The following is an 18,270-nucleotide window of genomic DNA, read 5'->3' on the forward strand; positions in this document are numbered from 1 at the left end:
GAAGTAATGTGCTTAACACGCACAGTGTTAAAACAGAGACTTCAGTGGATGGCAACTTCTCTAATAATGTCTCTGACCCTCCATTTCTTTGCCTGTAAAAGGGGGATATTCTCTGTACCCGATAAGAAGGTCACTGTGAGATTTAAATCAGAAAATGCACACAAAAATACCCTACCTACAGCACCTGATACATAATTGAGTCCTCAGCAGGTGGGAAGTGCAATGATGATTATTACAAAGTTTTCGTGACAAAAATCAATGGGAAGAGAGGACGGTAACGGAAATGAATATAACCTTTTATTTCAAAATGGAAGGGGAGGCATAAATAAATAAATAAATAAATGTGTATATATATGCATGTATGTGTATATATATGTATATGTATTTATGTATGTGTGTGTGTGTGTATATATATATACACATATATATGTATGTATGTATATGCACAGACTCAGAGCTAGACTTCCTGCATCTTCACTTCAGAGCAGTGTGGCTTGGGAAATTTGCACAAAATAGGGATATAAGCATCAGCTAAAAAGGAATTGAATGAAGTGACCCATGAGAAGAGCTTGGCTCCACACCAGCATGTAACATGCGTTCAATAAATCCTGGTCTCTTCCATAACAACTAACGGTAACACAGAGATAGACCTTCTTATAACAAGCTCCTCTTCAGCGGTGTAGGCAAGTGTTCTCTCTCCTCTGGGATTTATCAAGGAAGAGAGAAATGAAATTACCAGGGACATTACAGAAGAGTGTAAAGCATCAAGATGACCTCTTGTTCCCTTGCAATTCAGTGCAAGATAAGTCTGAGTTTAAGTGGAATGAATGGTAACATTTTGAAAAGTCCTTGCCTACCCTCCATGATTTTTCTAGTGGCTACCTTCCCTTCTGCCAGAAAATAGCCCCCCACCTTTATCCCACACCACAGAAAAAGAAGGTTTGGAACTTGGGCATCTAGCTTCTCTTCGATTCCCAACAACTAGTCCAGATTTTCTGTTTTGCTGCTGGAAAAGGTAGCACATGCCAAAGCTTTTCAACATGAGATCAGCCTTGCATTTCATCTTGACTTGTAGTCTTCCTTCAAAACGTATCCCCCCTCCACTCACTCTTGTCTGTCCCCTCTGATTGTGTCTTCTGAGCCTTTGCAAGTGATGTCCCATTGCCTCCTTCACAGAGCTAAAGAACTATCATTTTCTGGCTAGTAAGCATATAGAAAGATGCTCAAACTCTTTGTTAATCAGAACAGCAAAAGCATAAGATGACATTTTTTCCTTGGGAGATTAAAAAAAAAATTTAAAAATGGTCATATCAAGTGTAGGAAGGATGTAGGAGGGCAGACCCTCTCTGGATGGGAAAATAAATTGGCAAGGTCTTTCTGGAAGACAATTTTGCAATGGCTATTGAATTTAAAAGTGGACATTTCTTTCAGTCCAGCATTTCTCCTTCTAGTCATCACCCTAGTGATAGAAACACCAGCATAGACACTTAAGGCAACTGTCACATACAAGGATGACCCCTGCTAACTACTTATGGTAATGAGCTATTTGAACAACCTCAATGTCCCTTAGTGGGCAATGATACTATAAGTATCCATAGTATAAAATACCATACAGCAATTTAACACAATGAAGCAAATCTACATGGACTGGAAAAGAAAGTGGTCCAATATATAACGTCAAATGAATAAAACAAAATGAAGAAGGCTACGTACGCTAGGACAGAATTTTTTTAAAAAATCCACACACAAAACAAAGCTGAATTTTTTCTATATCTATACACACACATAAACAAGTAGAAAAAGATCTGAAGAATGCTCCTTTTCAACTAATAGCAATGATTATCTCAGAGTAAGTGCTGGGATTCAAGACAGGGAGTCAAAGAGAATTCTTTGCTACTCTTTTTATGTCTCCCTAACAAAAATACATTAGTGCAGTATTTGGGCAATCTACCATAAACTACTAACTTTTTTTTAATGAATGAATGATTTTCTGGCACTTCTACCTTCAAGACAGAAGCAGCTAAGGAAGAAGGGGAATCCCAGCAGAGGGGTTTCAGAAATAAGGCAGAGGAGGGGACGCCTGGGTGGCTCAGTGGATTAAGCCGCTGCCTTCGGCTCAGGTCATGATCTCAGGGTCCTGGGATCGAGTCCCGCATCGGGCTCTCTGCTTGGCGGGGAGCCTGCTTCCCTCTCTCTCTCTCTCTCTGCCTGCCTCTCCATCTACTTGTGATTTCTCGCTGTCAAATAAATAAATAAAATCTTTAAAAAAAAAAAAAAAAAAGAAAGAAGGCAGAGGAGGGAAGAAGCCAGCTCAGAAGATGTTAGCACATTTCACTTTTATCCTAGCTTGTGGGAAGGCAGAGGATGTGACCACAATGGAACCAAAAGAGCTGAATCCCAAGAAAAGCAGGCATATGACAGATCAGATTGTTCCCACGGCCAAAGACAAAACCACGAAGGAGCACATCCCCTTACCTCCTGTCTGAGGAAAAGTCACTGGGTCACTCATTTCCCACATGGAGACCTGGGATGTTGACTGGAGAAACCAGGCTTCAGACTCTGAAGGAAAAAAAAAAAAAGAGAAAACAAGCTTAGTAAATACTTATCTTTTTTTATTTTTGGTGCCTCACTGTCCCCTAAACTAACTTCTGTCATAAAAAATAAAAGAAAGCCAATGTTTACTGAGCATGTAGTACATGTCAGACAGTGTTCTAAGTGATCTCCATGCATGCTCTCATTTAATCCTCAGAAAGAGACAAGGATGGGTGTTATTAGTTCCATTTTACCAATGTGGAAGCCAAGGCCCAGAGAGACAAAATAACTTTCCCAGAGTCACACAACAGATAAGAAGCAGGACTTATGCCCAGGCACTGTGACTCCAGAGCTGTGTGCTCTGTGACCGCCCCCCCCCCATCATACTACCTCCCTATGCTGTACTAATGTAAGAACGGATTGCTTTTTTTTTTTTTTACACTCCATAGAGGTCTGCTTCCTTCCTCTTGAATATAACCCCATAAGTAATATCTTCCACTTGAGGCACTCAGCCGTGACCATTAGATGCATGAAGTTATACAGCTCTCCAACTCACCTGGGAAGAAACCGAGGCCAGAGACCCCTGGCAAAAAGGAGTAAAAGAGGGAGCCAAGGCTGGGCAGTTCTCTCTGGCAGCCCCATGGATGTGAATCATGCCTTATCTTTAGGGTAGTCTCTGCCCTTGGGCCCTAGTAAATACCTAAAGAAGGCTTGAAGGTCACATGTATGAAAGAATTCTCCCTCTACTACCGAAAGCCAGTGAGACAAGTGAGGATATCCCTCAAAGGGATCTACAGAGATCCTTGTGCTTGGAATTAGGATGAGACAGCTAAGCACTACCTCGCCTAAACCGGAAAGGCAAATATTCCAGAGAGTGCTACCATGAAGAATTGCTGAAAAACAAATCAAGGTCAGTCCCAATCTCTCTCCCTCTCTTTATCTCTCTCTCCCTAGCCCCCTTTCTCTCAAAGCCACAAGAGTGAATGAGCCACAAATATTGTCCAGTTTGCCCTAGGTGGGGTTCATGGCAAAGTCATCTCTAATCATCTGATTCAACAATATTTTACTCTCCTCAGTGTAAGAAATGAGGAAAAGAAAAAGAAATTGTCCACGTACCTTTGGATGTCAGCAAGGCAGTGCTTCCAGAAGTCACCTCAGTGCTTCTCTCAGGGTCTTTGGAGAGAAAGGAAGTTTCTGACTCTGGAAGAGAAAAAAGTTTAGTAAAAGGGAGCAAAAAATAAGTGTTTGTGCCGAGTGCTGGGATTTGGGCCTATTTTTATAGTTGTCTTTCGTGCTTTTTTATGTATTTCAGGTTTTCTTCAAGGATTCCAAGTAATTTTTAGGATCAAGGGGAGAAAACTATAAACTTATATTTTAAGATGATTATTTTAAAGTCCAAAAGAATAAAAAATACATACAAAAGTTGACTGGTTTATGGTTCATGACTAGTAGCTAGTAGTACTTGCTACTAGTACTACTACTACTACTACTACTACTACTAGTGTTACTAGCTACTAGTACTAGTACTACTAGTAGTACTAGTACTAGCTAGTAGCTAGTACCTAGTTTATTTACTAGGTACAAGGACTAGTAAATTCAATATCGTCAAGCTATTTAAACTATTTAGGCCTTACTGAGGCAGCTGGGACACCTGAGAAAGCCTTCACACTATCTCTTAATGGTTTTCTAATATTCTTACATCAGAATCAAAGGTTGAAACATGGTAGGACCTTTGATAGGCCCTGTAAGAAATGGAGCTAGTAACTCAACTCAACAAGGGTCCAAGACGCAGGATCAAAAAGGATTGGGTGGAGGAAAGGGGGGAAAAAAGGAACAGAACAGAAGGGAAGGAGGAAAGAAAAAAGGAAGAAAAAAAAAAATAAGGGAAGTTGGAGTGCCTGGGTGACTCAGTCGTTAACATTCTTCCTTCGGCTCCGGTCATGATCCCGGGGTCCTAGGATCGAGCCACATAGGACTCCCTAATCAGCGGGAAGCCTGTTTCTCCCTCTCCCACTCCCCCTGCTTATAATAAATAAATAAATAAATAAATAAATAAGCGTAGAACTTGTTCATCATCAAAGGGTATTTTAGGCGTCTGGAGACTTTTCCTCAGTCTCTACTGGCCAGGCAGAGACTTAGCCCCTGGCAAACTGAAACCAGATTCTGACCCTGGGTGACATTTCCTGATTCTTCAGTAAATATCTCTGAGATTCCTGGAAGGTCAACTGGAGAACAAAACAAAACAAAACAAAAAACAACAAAAAAACTGACTTTCAAAAAAAAGCGGGGGGTGGGGGGGGGAATAGAGTGAAAAAAGGAAACCATAAAACAAAGAAAAGGAACAGGTAGTGAAACCACATCCTCACTGAGACCCACACACATGAACACACGCACACATACACTGCTATAAGCTGAATTATATTCCCCAAAATTCATATTTTGAAATCCTAACCCCCAAAACCTGAGAATGTGGCCATATTTGGAGAAAGAGGTAACCAAGGTGCAATGAGGTCATATGGAAAGGCCCGAATTCAATATGAGCGGTGTCCTTATAAGAAGATAACTTTAGGCCACACACTCACAGAGGGAAGACCATGTAAAAACACAGGGAGAAGGTGACCATCTTAAGCCAAGGAAAGAGGCCCCAGAAGAAATCAATCCTACTGAGACCTTTATCTCAGACTTCTAGCATCCAGACTGTGAGAAAATAAATTTCTGTTGCTTAAGTCTCTCAGTGTGCAGTATTCGTTATGACCTAGCAAACCAGTACACACACACACACACACACACATTCAAGAGCAAGTCTCTGGATTGCCCCATTCAGTAAAAAGAACCCTGTTTCAAGGGACCAAGATACATGTGACCAGCAGAAGGGGAAGAATGGCCAAATGTACCACGTACCTGCAGTGAGGATGGTCCCCTCCGTGGAAAGCTCAATGGTTGGAAGAACTGTGGTGGTTTCAGAAAGAAATGTTGATGTGGCTGGAGGGCATGTCGTTGCCACTGTTGTGAGGGCAGTGGTGGTTCTTGTCTGAAGTGGCGTTCTGGTTGTGAGCTCAGGTGTAATCATAGCTGTTGTTGGAAGCACAGCTGTGGTTGTTGTCAGAGCAGTGGTGGTGGTTGGGAGACGTGTTGTGGAGCGCCTGGTTGATGGGGCTGTAACCAGTAGAAGATATGTCTGGTACCAATCAGAGACAGAGGAGAAGGGAAACCATAGAAATATATGGGGGATCTGTCTATTTCTCTTCATTTCTGCTGCCCTTACCTGGTCTCCTGAGTTGAACCACTGTCTGCCCATGAAAGTTGGGTTTCTTACCTCTACTCTTGGCCTTTCCAATCTGCTCTTCATAGATTGGTTAAAATAATCTTTTTAGATGACAAATAATTATGTCAGTCCCCTGTTTGAAACTTTTTACTGGGTCCTCCATGCCCCTGAGATAAAGGACCCAATCCCCAAACTTGACCCACAAAACTCCACCTGATCCTGCCCTTTCTTTACAATCTCAAGTCTCCACTCTACTCTTCTTGCTTTCCCCAGCCCGCTGACCTTTCTCCATCTCTCTGAACAGTGATCTCACCTTGGAGGGACTTTGTACCTGTTACTCCCTAGCCTCTCCTTTTATTAGGCTGACTCCTACTGAACCCTCTTGTAGCAGCTAAAAGGACACTGCTGCACGGAGGTCATCCATATTCTGCCATAGTGATTAGGTTTCTTGGTTTTGCATTGCCATACTTTGCCTTCGCAGCATTTATTGCATTCCTAACTGCACATTTTATCTGATAATTATGGTTTAACACCTTTCTCTCCCTCTTGACTGCAAGCTTCATGAGGGGAAATCTGGTATTTTCTTTGTTCTCTGCCACAAATCTAATACCTACCCCAGTGTTGGACACATAGGAGGTGTTCCAAAAACATTGCATCAGTGAGCAAACGAACAATTGCCTCAAAAGTGAGCCCAAACAGGGGCTCCTGGGTGGCCCAGTAGGTTAAAGTCTCTCCCTTCAGCTCAGGTCATGATCTCAGAGTCCTGGGATCAAGCCCCACATCGGGATCTCTGCTCAGCAGGGAGCCCGCTTCCTCCTCTCTCTCTGCCTGCCTCTCTGCCTACTTGTGATCTCCATCCGTCAAACAAATAAATAAAATCGTAAAAAAAAAAAAAAAAAAGTGAAACCAAACAAAATTTCAGTCAAATAAGATGAAGAAGCTCTAGAGTTGTGCTGTACAAAATAGCACCTGTAATTAACAATAATATTTTATACACTTGAAAATTTGCTGAGTAGAACTCATCTTAGGTGTTCTTTCCATAATAAGATAAAATTAAAATCTAAAAAAAGTGAGCCCAAAGTATGCCACATGGGTTGAAAAAATAGTCTCTTTCAGATATTATAGGTAAACTTACACCAACTCCACTGACCCCTAATATTTGAATTTGGGCCCATCAGCCACAATTATTCTATATGTGCTACCCTCTCTTAAATATGACAAATTTCAATTAACTCTAACAGATTCCAGAGAGCTTAGAAATGACCCATGGACATTGAGTTCAACAAGTATTTTATAAAATAATACCTAGTTATACCAGGCTTGAAAAGAGAATGCTTGGATTAGCATCATTTAACTTCAATAAATCAGAAAAAATAACTTCTTTATCACAAAGCACTTTCAGAGAAAAATATACTAATGTGTATGAATGTTCTCGAGGGAGAAGCATCCATATAAGTTGTTCTCAAATTCTAGACTGCACTGAAGTCCCCTGAGAATCCTGTTAACTGTCTGGCTATAAGCATATGACCCTGCCTCCCAAAATGCCTACCCAGTTAGGAACAGAGCACAAGAATCTTCCATCTTTGATGTAGGTTGAACACAGAGCTTACTCTGAAAGGCTCCATTCCAAGCAAGCAGGAAAGCTGATTACTGTTAGCATAATTCAACCTTAGGCTGTTTTCCATGCATCTCAAATCTTTAAGAGTTCCACCATATTCCAGTTTCTTCAAAAGCAAGTAATATTAACAGAAGGAAAGGCCACCTGAAAACTGTTACGATGGTCTCCAAATCTCATGCCCTCTCCCCTCTGCTGGAAGCCACAAACTATTGGCTGATGGGCTGAAGCTGACCCATGGACACATTTTATTTAGTTTACATGGTAATTCTTTTTTTAATCTTAGGCAGCATGCAAAAATCAATGCCATGCACATAAAAATTGGGAGATCTGAAAACACTGCACACAAATTTCTGCAAAGTGACAATCTCCTAGGTAAGAAGCAGATGCTTTCTGCACATTGATCCTGAAATTCACTGGTAGTCTTCTCCATGTACCCTCCACTCACTCATTTCTAAGGTCTTCTTGGCCCCCATGCCATTTGCTTCCTACTGTGGCTCCTCTAGCCATAGAGACACATCTTAGATTTCATCTCCTTCTGCAGATACAAGCCCCTTTGTGCACGTACCTCTCATCAACCGCAGGCGAATGTTCTTCTTCACGTCATTGAACCAACCAGGGACCTCTATGCGGCAGCAGTACACACTGCTGTCATCTTCATTGGTGTTGAAGATGGTCAAGGAGACATGGCCTCTCCGGATAATGCCCAGAAGTTCGTATTTTGGTGACCTCTTGGACAGCACCCGCCTCCCATCGGTGTGGAGAAGCTCATTATTGCATTTGGATTTGGGACACTCACCCTTCCCCCAGCACATGCTGTTCCTGTTGTGAGACCAGGATGAGTATATACAGGGCAAAGTCACCGTCTGACCCAAATACGCTGTCACAGTCTCTTCTGCAGCTGAACCTGTGAGGAAAGATGAGAAAAATAGGCTATGTGGTTCTAAAATCTCTCAAATATGCTACATGGCATTTGTGTAGATAGCCGCTTCCAGGATGATGAAAAGAGTTGTAGTGTATATCTTTTTAGCTTAAATTCTGGCATTTCCTTAGCTGCCGCTGAGTCCCTAACTCCATACCCTTTTGTCCCCTAACTGGAGACAGTTGACCCATGTGAGTATCCAGACTTGTCTCCACAACAAGACGTTTTGGCTGATCTTGGGACACCTGGGTGGCTCGGTTGGTTAAGCATCTCCTTTTGGTTAGGTCATGATCCCAGCCTGCATCAGGCTCTCTGCTCAGCAGGGAACCTGCTTCTCCCTCTCCCTCTGCCTCTCTCTCTGTCAAATAAATAAATAAAATATTTTTAAGTAAATAAATAAATAAAAACACCATTCAAAAAATGATCTTGAGTACCATTCCATAAACAAAAAAAATTCTCTCATGAAAAGGCCATCACTTTAATCCAATTCCACTAACTTATTGAGCAGATCCAAAACCAACACTCTACCCACTGTATCTCAATAAACAGTGAGCATGTACTACAGACCCAAATGCTTCAAATGGGACTTGCTCCACCCTCCAACCCAGAGAATGCCATGGCAGTAACATGGGCTTTTGAACTACATTCTATTTTCCTTCTCCTGTTTCAGTACTGGATACAGAAATTAATTGTTCTTGACCATCTATTCATTGTTAGAGAATATGAAGTTAGGTGGAGTTTGAAAACATTTTTAATGTTAGAACTGAAAAAGACCACAGAAATTAGATACAATGGCAGCTGTGACATACAGAAATGCAGGAAGGTTAGTCCTACCAGATAAGCTGTGTAAGATGGAAGGCATCACTATTTCTAAGATGAAGTAGTCATCTTTGCCAGCTTTGGCTGCTCATCAGCATGACCTGGGGAGCTTGTTAAAAATGTAAATTTTATTGTCCAACCCTGAATCAGAACCTCTGAGGCCATGGAAATACACCTAACCAAATTCTCCAAGTCATTGCTTGTTTGTTTGTTTTTTTAAGATTTTATTTGTTTATTTGACAGAGATTACAGTTGTTGGAGAGACAGGCAAAGAGAGAGAGGAGGAAGCAAGCTCCCCGCTGAGCAGAGAGCCCGATGCAGGGCTCAATCCCAGGACCCTGGGATCATGAACTGAGCCAAAGGCAGAGGCTTTAACCCACTGAGACACCCAGGTGCCCCTCTCCAAGTCATTCTGATGGCAGCTGTGACATACAGAAATGCAGGAAGGTTAGTCCTACCAGATAAGCTGTGTAAGATGGAAGGCATCTTACATGGAAGGCTTGCTTCTCACCCACTGTTTGAGGACCAAGAGACAAGCTCTTCTACGATTACTTCCATCTCTGAGAATCTATTAAATATTTTCACTGCTGCAAATATCAAGCCCAGTAGTTTAAGAGAGCATCAGCAATTATTCTAATACCCTCACCCCACAAAAAATTCTCTTAAAGATAGGCTGAAGCTCCAGACCATCAGAACTTCATCCTGGACCTGCTGGGGTCTATAGATCCTGCTTATTGTTTTCTCCAGCATAACTTCCTGTGAGACTCTCCATTCACTAACTTTGTGGACCTATACGGCTAAGCTGTATAAGACAAGGCCAGCATTACCAGGTTCCTCTCTGACTCAAGTGTCAGGAATGTCCACATATCCCTCTCTAGAAAAAGGTGAGCACAAACTTTAAGAGTCCGCAAATTCAGAGCAGCCTAGAGCCTTCCCTGAAATCACAGTTTCTTCATTTCATCCTAGTAGAAATGTTTCAATGATTGTAAATGCTCTGGAAGTCCCTTTGGCCCACCACTAAACAAGGAAAAATAAATAAATAAGAAATTCATTGTCATCACTTTCACCTATATTAACAACACAGAACATATGCTCCTAAAACTAGTAACTCCTACAATGTGAACTTATTCTTATATTTGGAAAATTAATAACAAATATGTGCAGGAATTATTTCTGCTGGAAACTGGACAGTTTATTTTCTTAGTATCATAGTATGGAAGGAGGCATCCTATTACTCAGTAAGAAAAGACCAGATACAGCAGACAAAACAGGCATAGATAAGGAAATGTAAGCAGCCAGTCAATTTCACCTGTGAAACTGGCAAAAATTTAGAATGTCATTGATATTAAGGTTGGCCAGACAGGGACCTAGGAAATTATTTAGACTACTGGAATATACTGGAATAAAATGGGAAGTTAATTGATAGAGCCAAACTATGGGGCAATCTGGCAGTTTCCATTAATACCAAACATGCGTATATCCTAGCTAAGCCTCAGCAATTTTATGTTTTGTTATGCACACTAGAAAAACACATATCCGCAAAGAATCCTATTTGCAAATGTTTGCTACAGCTTTCATGTATATATGAGTGAAACGAACAATGCGTGCATGGGGAATGGCAAAACATATGCATATGCATTCCAAGGAATCATGAATGAATCATTCATTCCGTGTAACCATTCCAAGGCTAGTAAAAGTAGAGAGAGCTATATCAGTGGACATGAAAACTTCTTATTAATATATGAAAAGGACAAATTCATAACAATACATAAAATATAAAAGTATCTGTTAACATAAATAAGACAATTTGCTTTTTTTTTTTTTTTTTTTTTTGGTTGGCACAGATGAATGAAGGCAAATGCATAGAAAAATGTCTGGTGAGATACACACCTAACTCTGTACCAGTCACCTCTGTGATCAGAGAAAAGGAACTGGGGCTGGAAGTAGTAGTCAAAGGGATTTTAGCTTTATAATGGTTTCTGTTTTTTCACCAAGAGTGTTTCTATATCACCAATCTGATTAAAAATTAATATTAAAAAAAGAAAGCAGGCAATTTGGTGTGGCAGAAAAACATTCATTAGGCTTACATTGTAAACCTCATTCTGCCAGTTACTGCTTTTGTGTTCTTGGAGGAAATCCACAACAATCCTGACTTCATTACCATCAAAAGACAAAGGGGAGATATAATACTTGCTTCAGAAATAGTTCAGAGTTTCACATGCCATGAAGTATCAAATGACACATGAAAGTAATAAAGTATTGGTACAAGTAACCAAGAATTTCAGAATTTATAAATAGGATGGGAATCTGTTCTTGCCATTATAAAAGTATCTTGGAGTATAGGAATCATTGGCATCAAATCAATTCCCCTCTTCAGAAATGGTAGGTGCAATGAAGGTTCTGGTGCCAGCTGGTTTCGTTCTCCAGTTGGTGACCTCAGAAAAGGTCCTTTACCAACCTGGGTTTCAGCTTCACCATTTAGAGAATAAAGGGTTTCATTCCACATCGTTTTCTTTTTTGGGGGGAGGGGAGGTTATTTACTATTTATTTGAAAGAGCAAGAGAGCGCAACAGAGGCAGGGGGAGGAGGAGCAGAGGGAAAGAGACAAGCAGGATCCTCCTGACATGAGGCTAGATCCCATGACTCTGGGATCATGACCTGAGCCGAAGTCAGACACAACCTAGTGAGACACCCAAGCTGCCCTTCATTCTGCATCTTTCAAGAGCATCTCCAGTCCTGACTGATTCTTTGTGATTCTGAGCAGTCGCTCTCCTCTAAATTAGTCATTTCGGAAAAGGTACAAATGAAAAACAAGCAACAGACCATTCTCCAGGTACAGCTTCCTACATGTAAGGTTGGAGAAGCCCACACAACCAGCATCCAGCCAGTAGCAGGAAATGTGGACCTAGACTCCAGCAACCTTCAGCACAATGAAACCTCCACACCTCAACTTACTCAGGACAAGATAAAGACGAGTGAAAACACTGATAAAGTGACAGGGACTGCGTTCTTTCGGTGAACTCCTACAGAGTACCAGGGGAGGGAGGCAATTAAATGATCAGTTACCTCAGGGTAATAAATTTTCTAATGAATGACTCCATGGGAGATAAGAACTCAGAGCAGAAGCACCTAAACCGCTCCAGAGGCTGTGGGTGCTCCAGAAAAGCCTCACTTGGGTGGAGACCACGTAGTTTCAGAGGAAAGAAAGTCAGACAAAAATCAGCATGACAAAGGTTCAAAGGGTAGAGAGAATACATTTGTTTTCCTTGGAATGCAGGTGTTTTCTCACGCAGCCTATTTGAAAGATCATGTGCAAATAACTATGAACTTTAGAAAGTGCTAGGGACATTAGATACTGCCTAGTTCCAGAATCATGGATTGTTCAAATTGGTCTTACCAAAGCCCCTCATTTTATACATAGAAAAGTCAGCAATTTTCGAAAGGTTCCCAATGTTAATGGTTAGTGACCAAGACACAAGGGCAGCTCAGTGCAGAGCATTTTGCCCAATGCTGCCAGAATGCAGAAGTCTAAGCTTGCCCAAACTGAGCGTATACATCTGCAGCATCCAAAACCTGGAAACAATGCACAGAAAAGAAGCCTCGCCTTGAAGCCTCATCCTCAGCAAAATAAAACAAACAAAAAGCAAACTATAACTCCTAAAAATCAAGAGGGAAAGTAAGAATTATAATAGGAGCTCTTGTAGAACAAATTCCCCAGACTCCAACTGTGCTAATAATACCTGCAGAAGAAATTTCTTTTTCCCATCTCATCTGACCCTTTATTTTGTGTTTCTTCTTAAATGGTCCTTTCTGATATGAACACAAATTGTCCCACCCTAAAACTCCAAAACCAGTTGCAGGATAAAAATCCTGTGTTAACAAGAAAGGGGAGAGACCCTCAAAGAAGGAAGCCTGGAGGGAAGGAGGGATGAAGCAGGCTTCTGCTCTATGGAGGCCTGATCAGCCATGAGAATCCAACACAGGATGCCAAGCTATCCAGAGACTCCTGCATGGAAGGATTCAGAACACTTACTCAGAGAGAGCCGCCCAAGCTCAACCAGCAGCCAGAGAATAAGAGGCCCTTTGGACATTTTGATGGTTGGCAGGCCCCAGGAGTCTGTCTGTCTGTCCAAAGCCCATTTCTTATACTCCAGTGAATGCTGACAGGGCAGGACATTTTAGTTTCATTTCTCTTTCTGCTTCATAATCTTCCCTTTCCCCCCTCCTGAATGGCTTCCCTCAATCTGGGATGTACGATAAAATGTGCTGAGCACTTTTCTCCCAGCCACTAGTGTACGCCAAATGTGTGCACAGATCGTGAGGTTGCATGTGTATTCCTTTGTCCACATGTATCGAGGGATTTCCTACCTGTGTGTTAGCATCCATGCATGTGCTGATGTGTATGTGCATGTGAGAGCTGTGCTCAAGCTACAGTCTTCCTGGCTACTGTGCAGCTCAGAATAAAATGCCATGAACTCTCCTCACTGGCAGCTGTTTACAAATGGACTCCTCTTAGGGGCCAAAGGAAAGTTAGCCTAGAATTTGCCTCTGCTCCCTTTGCCTGATTCACCTGTTTCTCCTTCACTCAGATCTTTGGTTCCTTTACCCCAATAATGAAAAAAGAAAAGCAGGGCTGCAATCAACAATCACATAATGGTGATTAGAGTCTACTAGACAAGGAAAGAAGAATTCAATAGAAAAAGCATACTGTGGCCATTACTGGATGGGCTCAGATAATAAAGAAACCCAAGGTCCAGACCCAATTCTACTGCTTTTTAAGTGAAGCCACTTGATAAAACATAATTCACAAGCCAGATTACATGGTTTGACTCTATAAATTCAATGATCTATACAAGAACCACAGAACCAGTTATAGAAAGAACCAAATTAGTCAGTTGTGTTTTCTAAAAGAGACTTAGGGGCACCTGGGGTAGTCAGTCAGTTAGGCGACCAACCCTTGATCTCAACTCAGTTCTTGATCTCAAGGTTGTGAGTTCAAGCCTCATGCTGGGCCTACAGCCTACTTTAAATTTAATTAATTAATTAGATTTAGATCATCATCATTGGTTATTGAATCCTTAGTTATATACCAGGTACTCTGCTACATGATACAGAAGTATTATTTAATTCTCACAATCCTAAGAAATAGATATATTTTTTCTCATTTAACACATGAGGAAACTGAGGCTTAAGGGAGCTACATAAATGACATTGACAGCTAAGAAGGTATGAAAACAAGGCTCAAGCCCAAGTCTCCCTGATCCCAAAGCCCATGCCCCTAACTACTGCACCCTCCTTTGACCTGTGATACTTAGGGTAACACAGCCATGGGAACGCCCACACCAGTGGCCATCAGATCCCACCCAGCCCCAGAGAAGGAGTTTAAGGATTCACAAATGTTTTAGATTTAAAAACAAACAAACAAACAAAAAAATACCTCATTTGATTGTAACCAGTCAAATGAGCCTCAGACATTTAGCATAGCTCACAGTAAAAGTATTGGTGAAAATACAAATATTGGATGGGGCTCTGGACTCAGAGAAGCCAGAAAAATGGGGAAGAAATGAAAATGAGGGACTCAGGGAAACCCTCCCATTGAATACCCATTGAATTATGGAATCCTCTCCCTAGGGAACTGAGGGGTTTATTCTCTGGATAAACTGAACAGCCCTAATAAAACACTTACAGATATTGATATTTAGGTTTTTCCCAATAATATTAACACAATTGCCCTTCAATAAAGTCACCAGTGTATGAGCCTCAGTCTTGTGTGTAGCACTCCAAATTAGTGTCATTTTAAGTAAAAACAGATAACCAAGGATCTGAGACATGTGGGGAAAGTCTTTACTATGAAAAAGATGACAAAATCCAAGATGACTTTTTCCCCTCACTTATATAGCAAATTGATAGGATGACTAGAAGACCTAAGAGTTGGATAGGCAACCCTTTCTCTCCACATGGCCTTTCCTCAAGGCATCTTGGGCTTCCTTACAGTATGGCAGTCTCAGAGCAAATAAATTTCTTACATAGTATCTGGCTTTCTCAAAAATGAGTGTTCCAACAAGCTCAGGAAGAATCTGCAAAGGTTGTGACCTAAACCTACACATGATTCAGTGTCATTTCTACTGCATTCTATTGGTCAAAAAGTAAGTTATAAGACCATCCCAGATTCAAGTAGAGGGAACAATATGAGAGTGTGAATATCAGAAAGTTCACTGGAAGTAAAGGGGAAGCATCTTTGCGGACTAGTTACCACAATGAGCAAACCAGGCTGGAGCAGAAGGGCAGAGAGATAAGGTCTGCGGTGGTGGTGGTAAGTGTAACTGGTAGATCATCTCATGCATTTAGGTATTTTGAAAACAGATTCAATAGATCTTTGACAAAAAAAGGGTAGAATGGGAAATTGGAAGGGGAGGTGAACCATGAGAGACTATGGACACTGAAAAACAATCTGAGGGTTTTGAAGGGGCGGGGGGTGGGAGCTTGGGGTACCAGGTGGTGGGTATTATAGAGGGCACGGATTGCATGGAGCACTGGGTGTGGTGCAAAAATAATGAATACTGTTATGCTGAAAATAAATAAAAAATAAATTTAAAAAAACTAAAAAAAAGAGTAGAATGGTTTGGGATGAATTTTGATAAACACTTGGAAAATTAATAAAAGGAAAATGTGAGACAATTATTACAATCAGGAAAGATAAAATATTATACAAGAAAGAATATGTAATTATAGTATATTTGCTCAATGTGAAACACAGTTATATGGTCATGATAATGTAAACTCTGGCTACTAGTTTAACACAAAATTATAATATGAATACATCGGGAAGATAGGCAGAGAGGAAGTGGGGGGGGGGCCAAGAAAGCCAAACCCTACTCACCCTTAGAGTAATCAGTCAAACAATACCAGTATAAGTACATTATTTGTAATATGGAAGGAGAAAAAAAAAAGAAGAAACAACTCAAAAGAGCTTACATTTTATGGGAAGGAGTAGGAAAGGAACTGACTATTTTTTTAGTTGCACCTTTTAAGATAATTTTACTTTAAAAAATGTACATATTGAGCACACCTGGCACCCAGATATTAGTTTCTAAATACCACTCTCCAATAGAAGGAACCAGGGATCTTTGGAGAAATGGCTCATTCTAGGACTAGGGCAACAAGTACTTCAGATGAATCTGGAACATCTTGTACTAGAAAGTATGAAAATGCTGAATAAACAAATAGAGGTTCGATAGATAGATAGATCGATAGATCAATAGATAGATAAATGATAGATAGAACCCACAATGGTGCAATTGTTAGTGGAATACAGGAGACAACTGAAAGAGTTCTCAATGACCAAAGCTGGAACAACCTGACCAACAAAATAAACTAGTACTGGATTATAGCACAAAGTATAAAATAGAAGTCTATACTGATATAATGACTGAATCAATAAATAAGTGAGGGAGAAGAGACAAATCTTCCATTCAAAAGAATTCCAAATAATTTATGTAGAGACTTCACCCTTAAAGGGAAGGTGGAGCATAACTCCCACTCCTTGAGTGTGGTCTGGACACAGTGACTTTCTTCCAAAACATCCAGCCAAGACAGTGAGAACAAAGATTACCTTTAGAGTGAAGAAATCTAGCAAATGTTACCTCAGGCATATGTTTAAAGTCAGCATCAACAGAGATAAGTCACGTTGATGGTTTGCACCCTTGATAGATGTGGTGTGAATGGCGATTTACCTCTGTGATCAAGTCTTCCTCCCAAGAATATAATCCTAGTATAATCATGAGAAAAAACATTTAACATCAACCAAACTGGGGCACATTCTACAAAATTACTTGACAAATACTTCTCAAAACCATTGTGATCATATAAAACAAGGAAAGTCTGAAAAAATGTGAACAGCCCAGAGAAACCTAAGGAGATGTGACAACCAAATGTAATGTGGCATCCTAGATAGGTTCCTGGAAGGGGAAACGGCCAGGAGGTGAAAACAAAGGAAATTTTGGATTTTGGCTAATAATAATGTGTTAATATTGGTTTATTAATTATTACTATACACCATTTCCACAGTGTAAGATGTTAACAATAGGGGAAATTGGGTGTAGGGTATATGGGAACTCTCTATTCTATCTTCATCATTTTTCTGTAAACCTAAAACTATTCTAAAACAAAGATTTTCTTAATATACATATTCTTTTATTTTAAGAAATACAAATGTTAATTTAATATCTGGAAGGGGTTACACACTGGAAAGAGACTGAGACCAATCTTGGTTATCTTCTCTTCCTAAATAAGGGTCCCTGGACAGTCTTTAGGGAATTCACAAACATCCTAATATTGGATGCTCGATTTGTATTGCTGTATTGAAGCATATTATTCTTGAGAAAGGGCCATAGCAGTTTTTGGTAATTCATGTCCTTGCCACCTTCCTCTGCATATGGAGATTTTTGTCTGGAGAGCCAGTCCTTCCTCATTCTCAGTCAGTGCAGTTTAGACAGCATTGATTTCATTCATGGCCATGGTGTTTGGATCAGGATGAACAATTGATCCAAATAAAGTCAAGGATACATAACCTTGACACTTTTCTTGGAACTTTAGAGAGACAGGAACACTCCCTACTTTCCACAGATTTTTCAGCTATGAGGATATGAGCCTGAATCCAAAGATATTCATTATGTCACCAATGGGTAAAGACTGCCTGAATAGAGAACCAATCAGGCAGAAGGTACATGGAGAAATAGAGAATCCTAGGTCCTTGACAAAGTTTGAACCCCTGAAATAAGACATATCAATGTGCCAATAAATTTCCTTTTGAGCATAAGCCAATTTACATGGGGTCTTCAGTCATTTGGAATCAAAATGCCCCACGTTCTTAAACCTAGAAGGACTCCTATATAGTGGTAATTCAGCAGATGACTAAAGTTTTTCCAATATTAAGAGTTTATACAATTATCTGGCCCAAGTACTGATTCACCAAACACCTGCTTCATGCTAATCTTTTAATCATTCAGCAAGTGGCTCGTCAACCTATTATACTTTAGGCCAATGGGAATTCTGCTAGGCTCTGGGGATAAAGACAAATAAACCATAGATCCTACTTACCAGGACCTGACAATTCCA

General features: G+C 40.6%; 1 protein-coding gene across 3 annotated transcripts in view; it reads right to left on the reverse strand.

Moving 5' to 3' along the window:
- TIMD4 (T cell immunoglobulin and mucin domain containing 4) overlaps positions 1-13,299 on the reverse strand; it is a 32,952-nt gene extending 19,653 nt beyond the window's left edge. For 2 of the 3 annotated variants that reach the window (XR_009353816.1, XM_059174138.1), the window contains exons 1-5: positions 13,187-13,299; positions 7,981-8,319; positions 5,434-5,688; positions 3,649-3,732; positions 2,476-2,559 (exon numbers count right to left, since the gene is read on the reverse strand). Coding sequence is in view for 1 of the 3 variants with exons in the window: in XM_059174138.1 (XP_059030121.1) it covers positions 2,476-2,559; positions 3,649-3,732; positions 5,434-5,688; positions 7,981-8,319; positions 13,187-13,244 (820 nt within the window). In the remaining 2 variants the exon portion in view is untranslated. The remainder of the gene's footprint in view (positions 1-2,475; positions 2,560-3,648; positions 3,733-5,433; positions 5,689-7,980; positions 8,320-13,186) is intronic. The other variant, XR_009353817.1, reaches the window with a different exon arrangement.
- Positions 13,300-18,270: the final 4,971 nt, after the last annotated feature.

Source organism: Mustela lutreola, chromosome 5 (genome assembly GCF_030435805.1).
Source record: "Mustela lutreola isolate mMusLut2 chromosome 5, mMusLut2.pri, whole genome shotgun sequence".
Lineage (NCBI taxonomy): Eukaryota > Metazoa > Chordata > Mammalia > Carnivora > Mustelidae > Mustela > Mustela lutreola.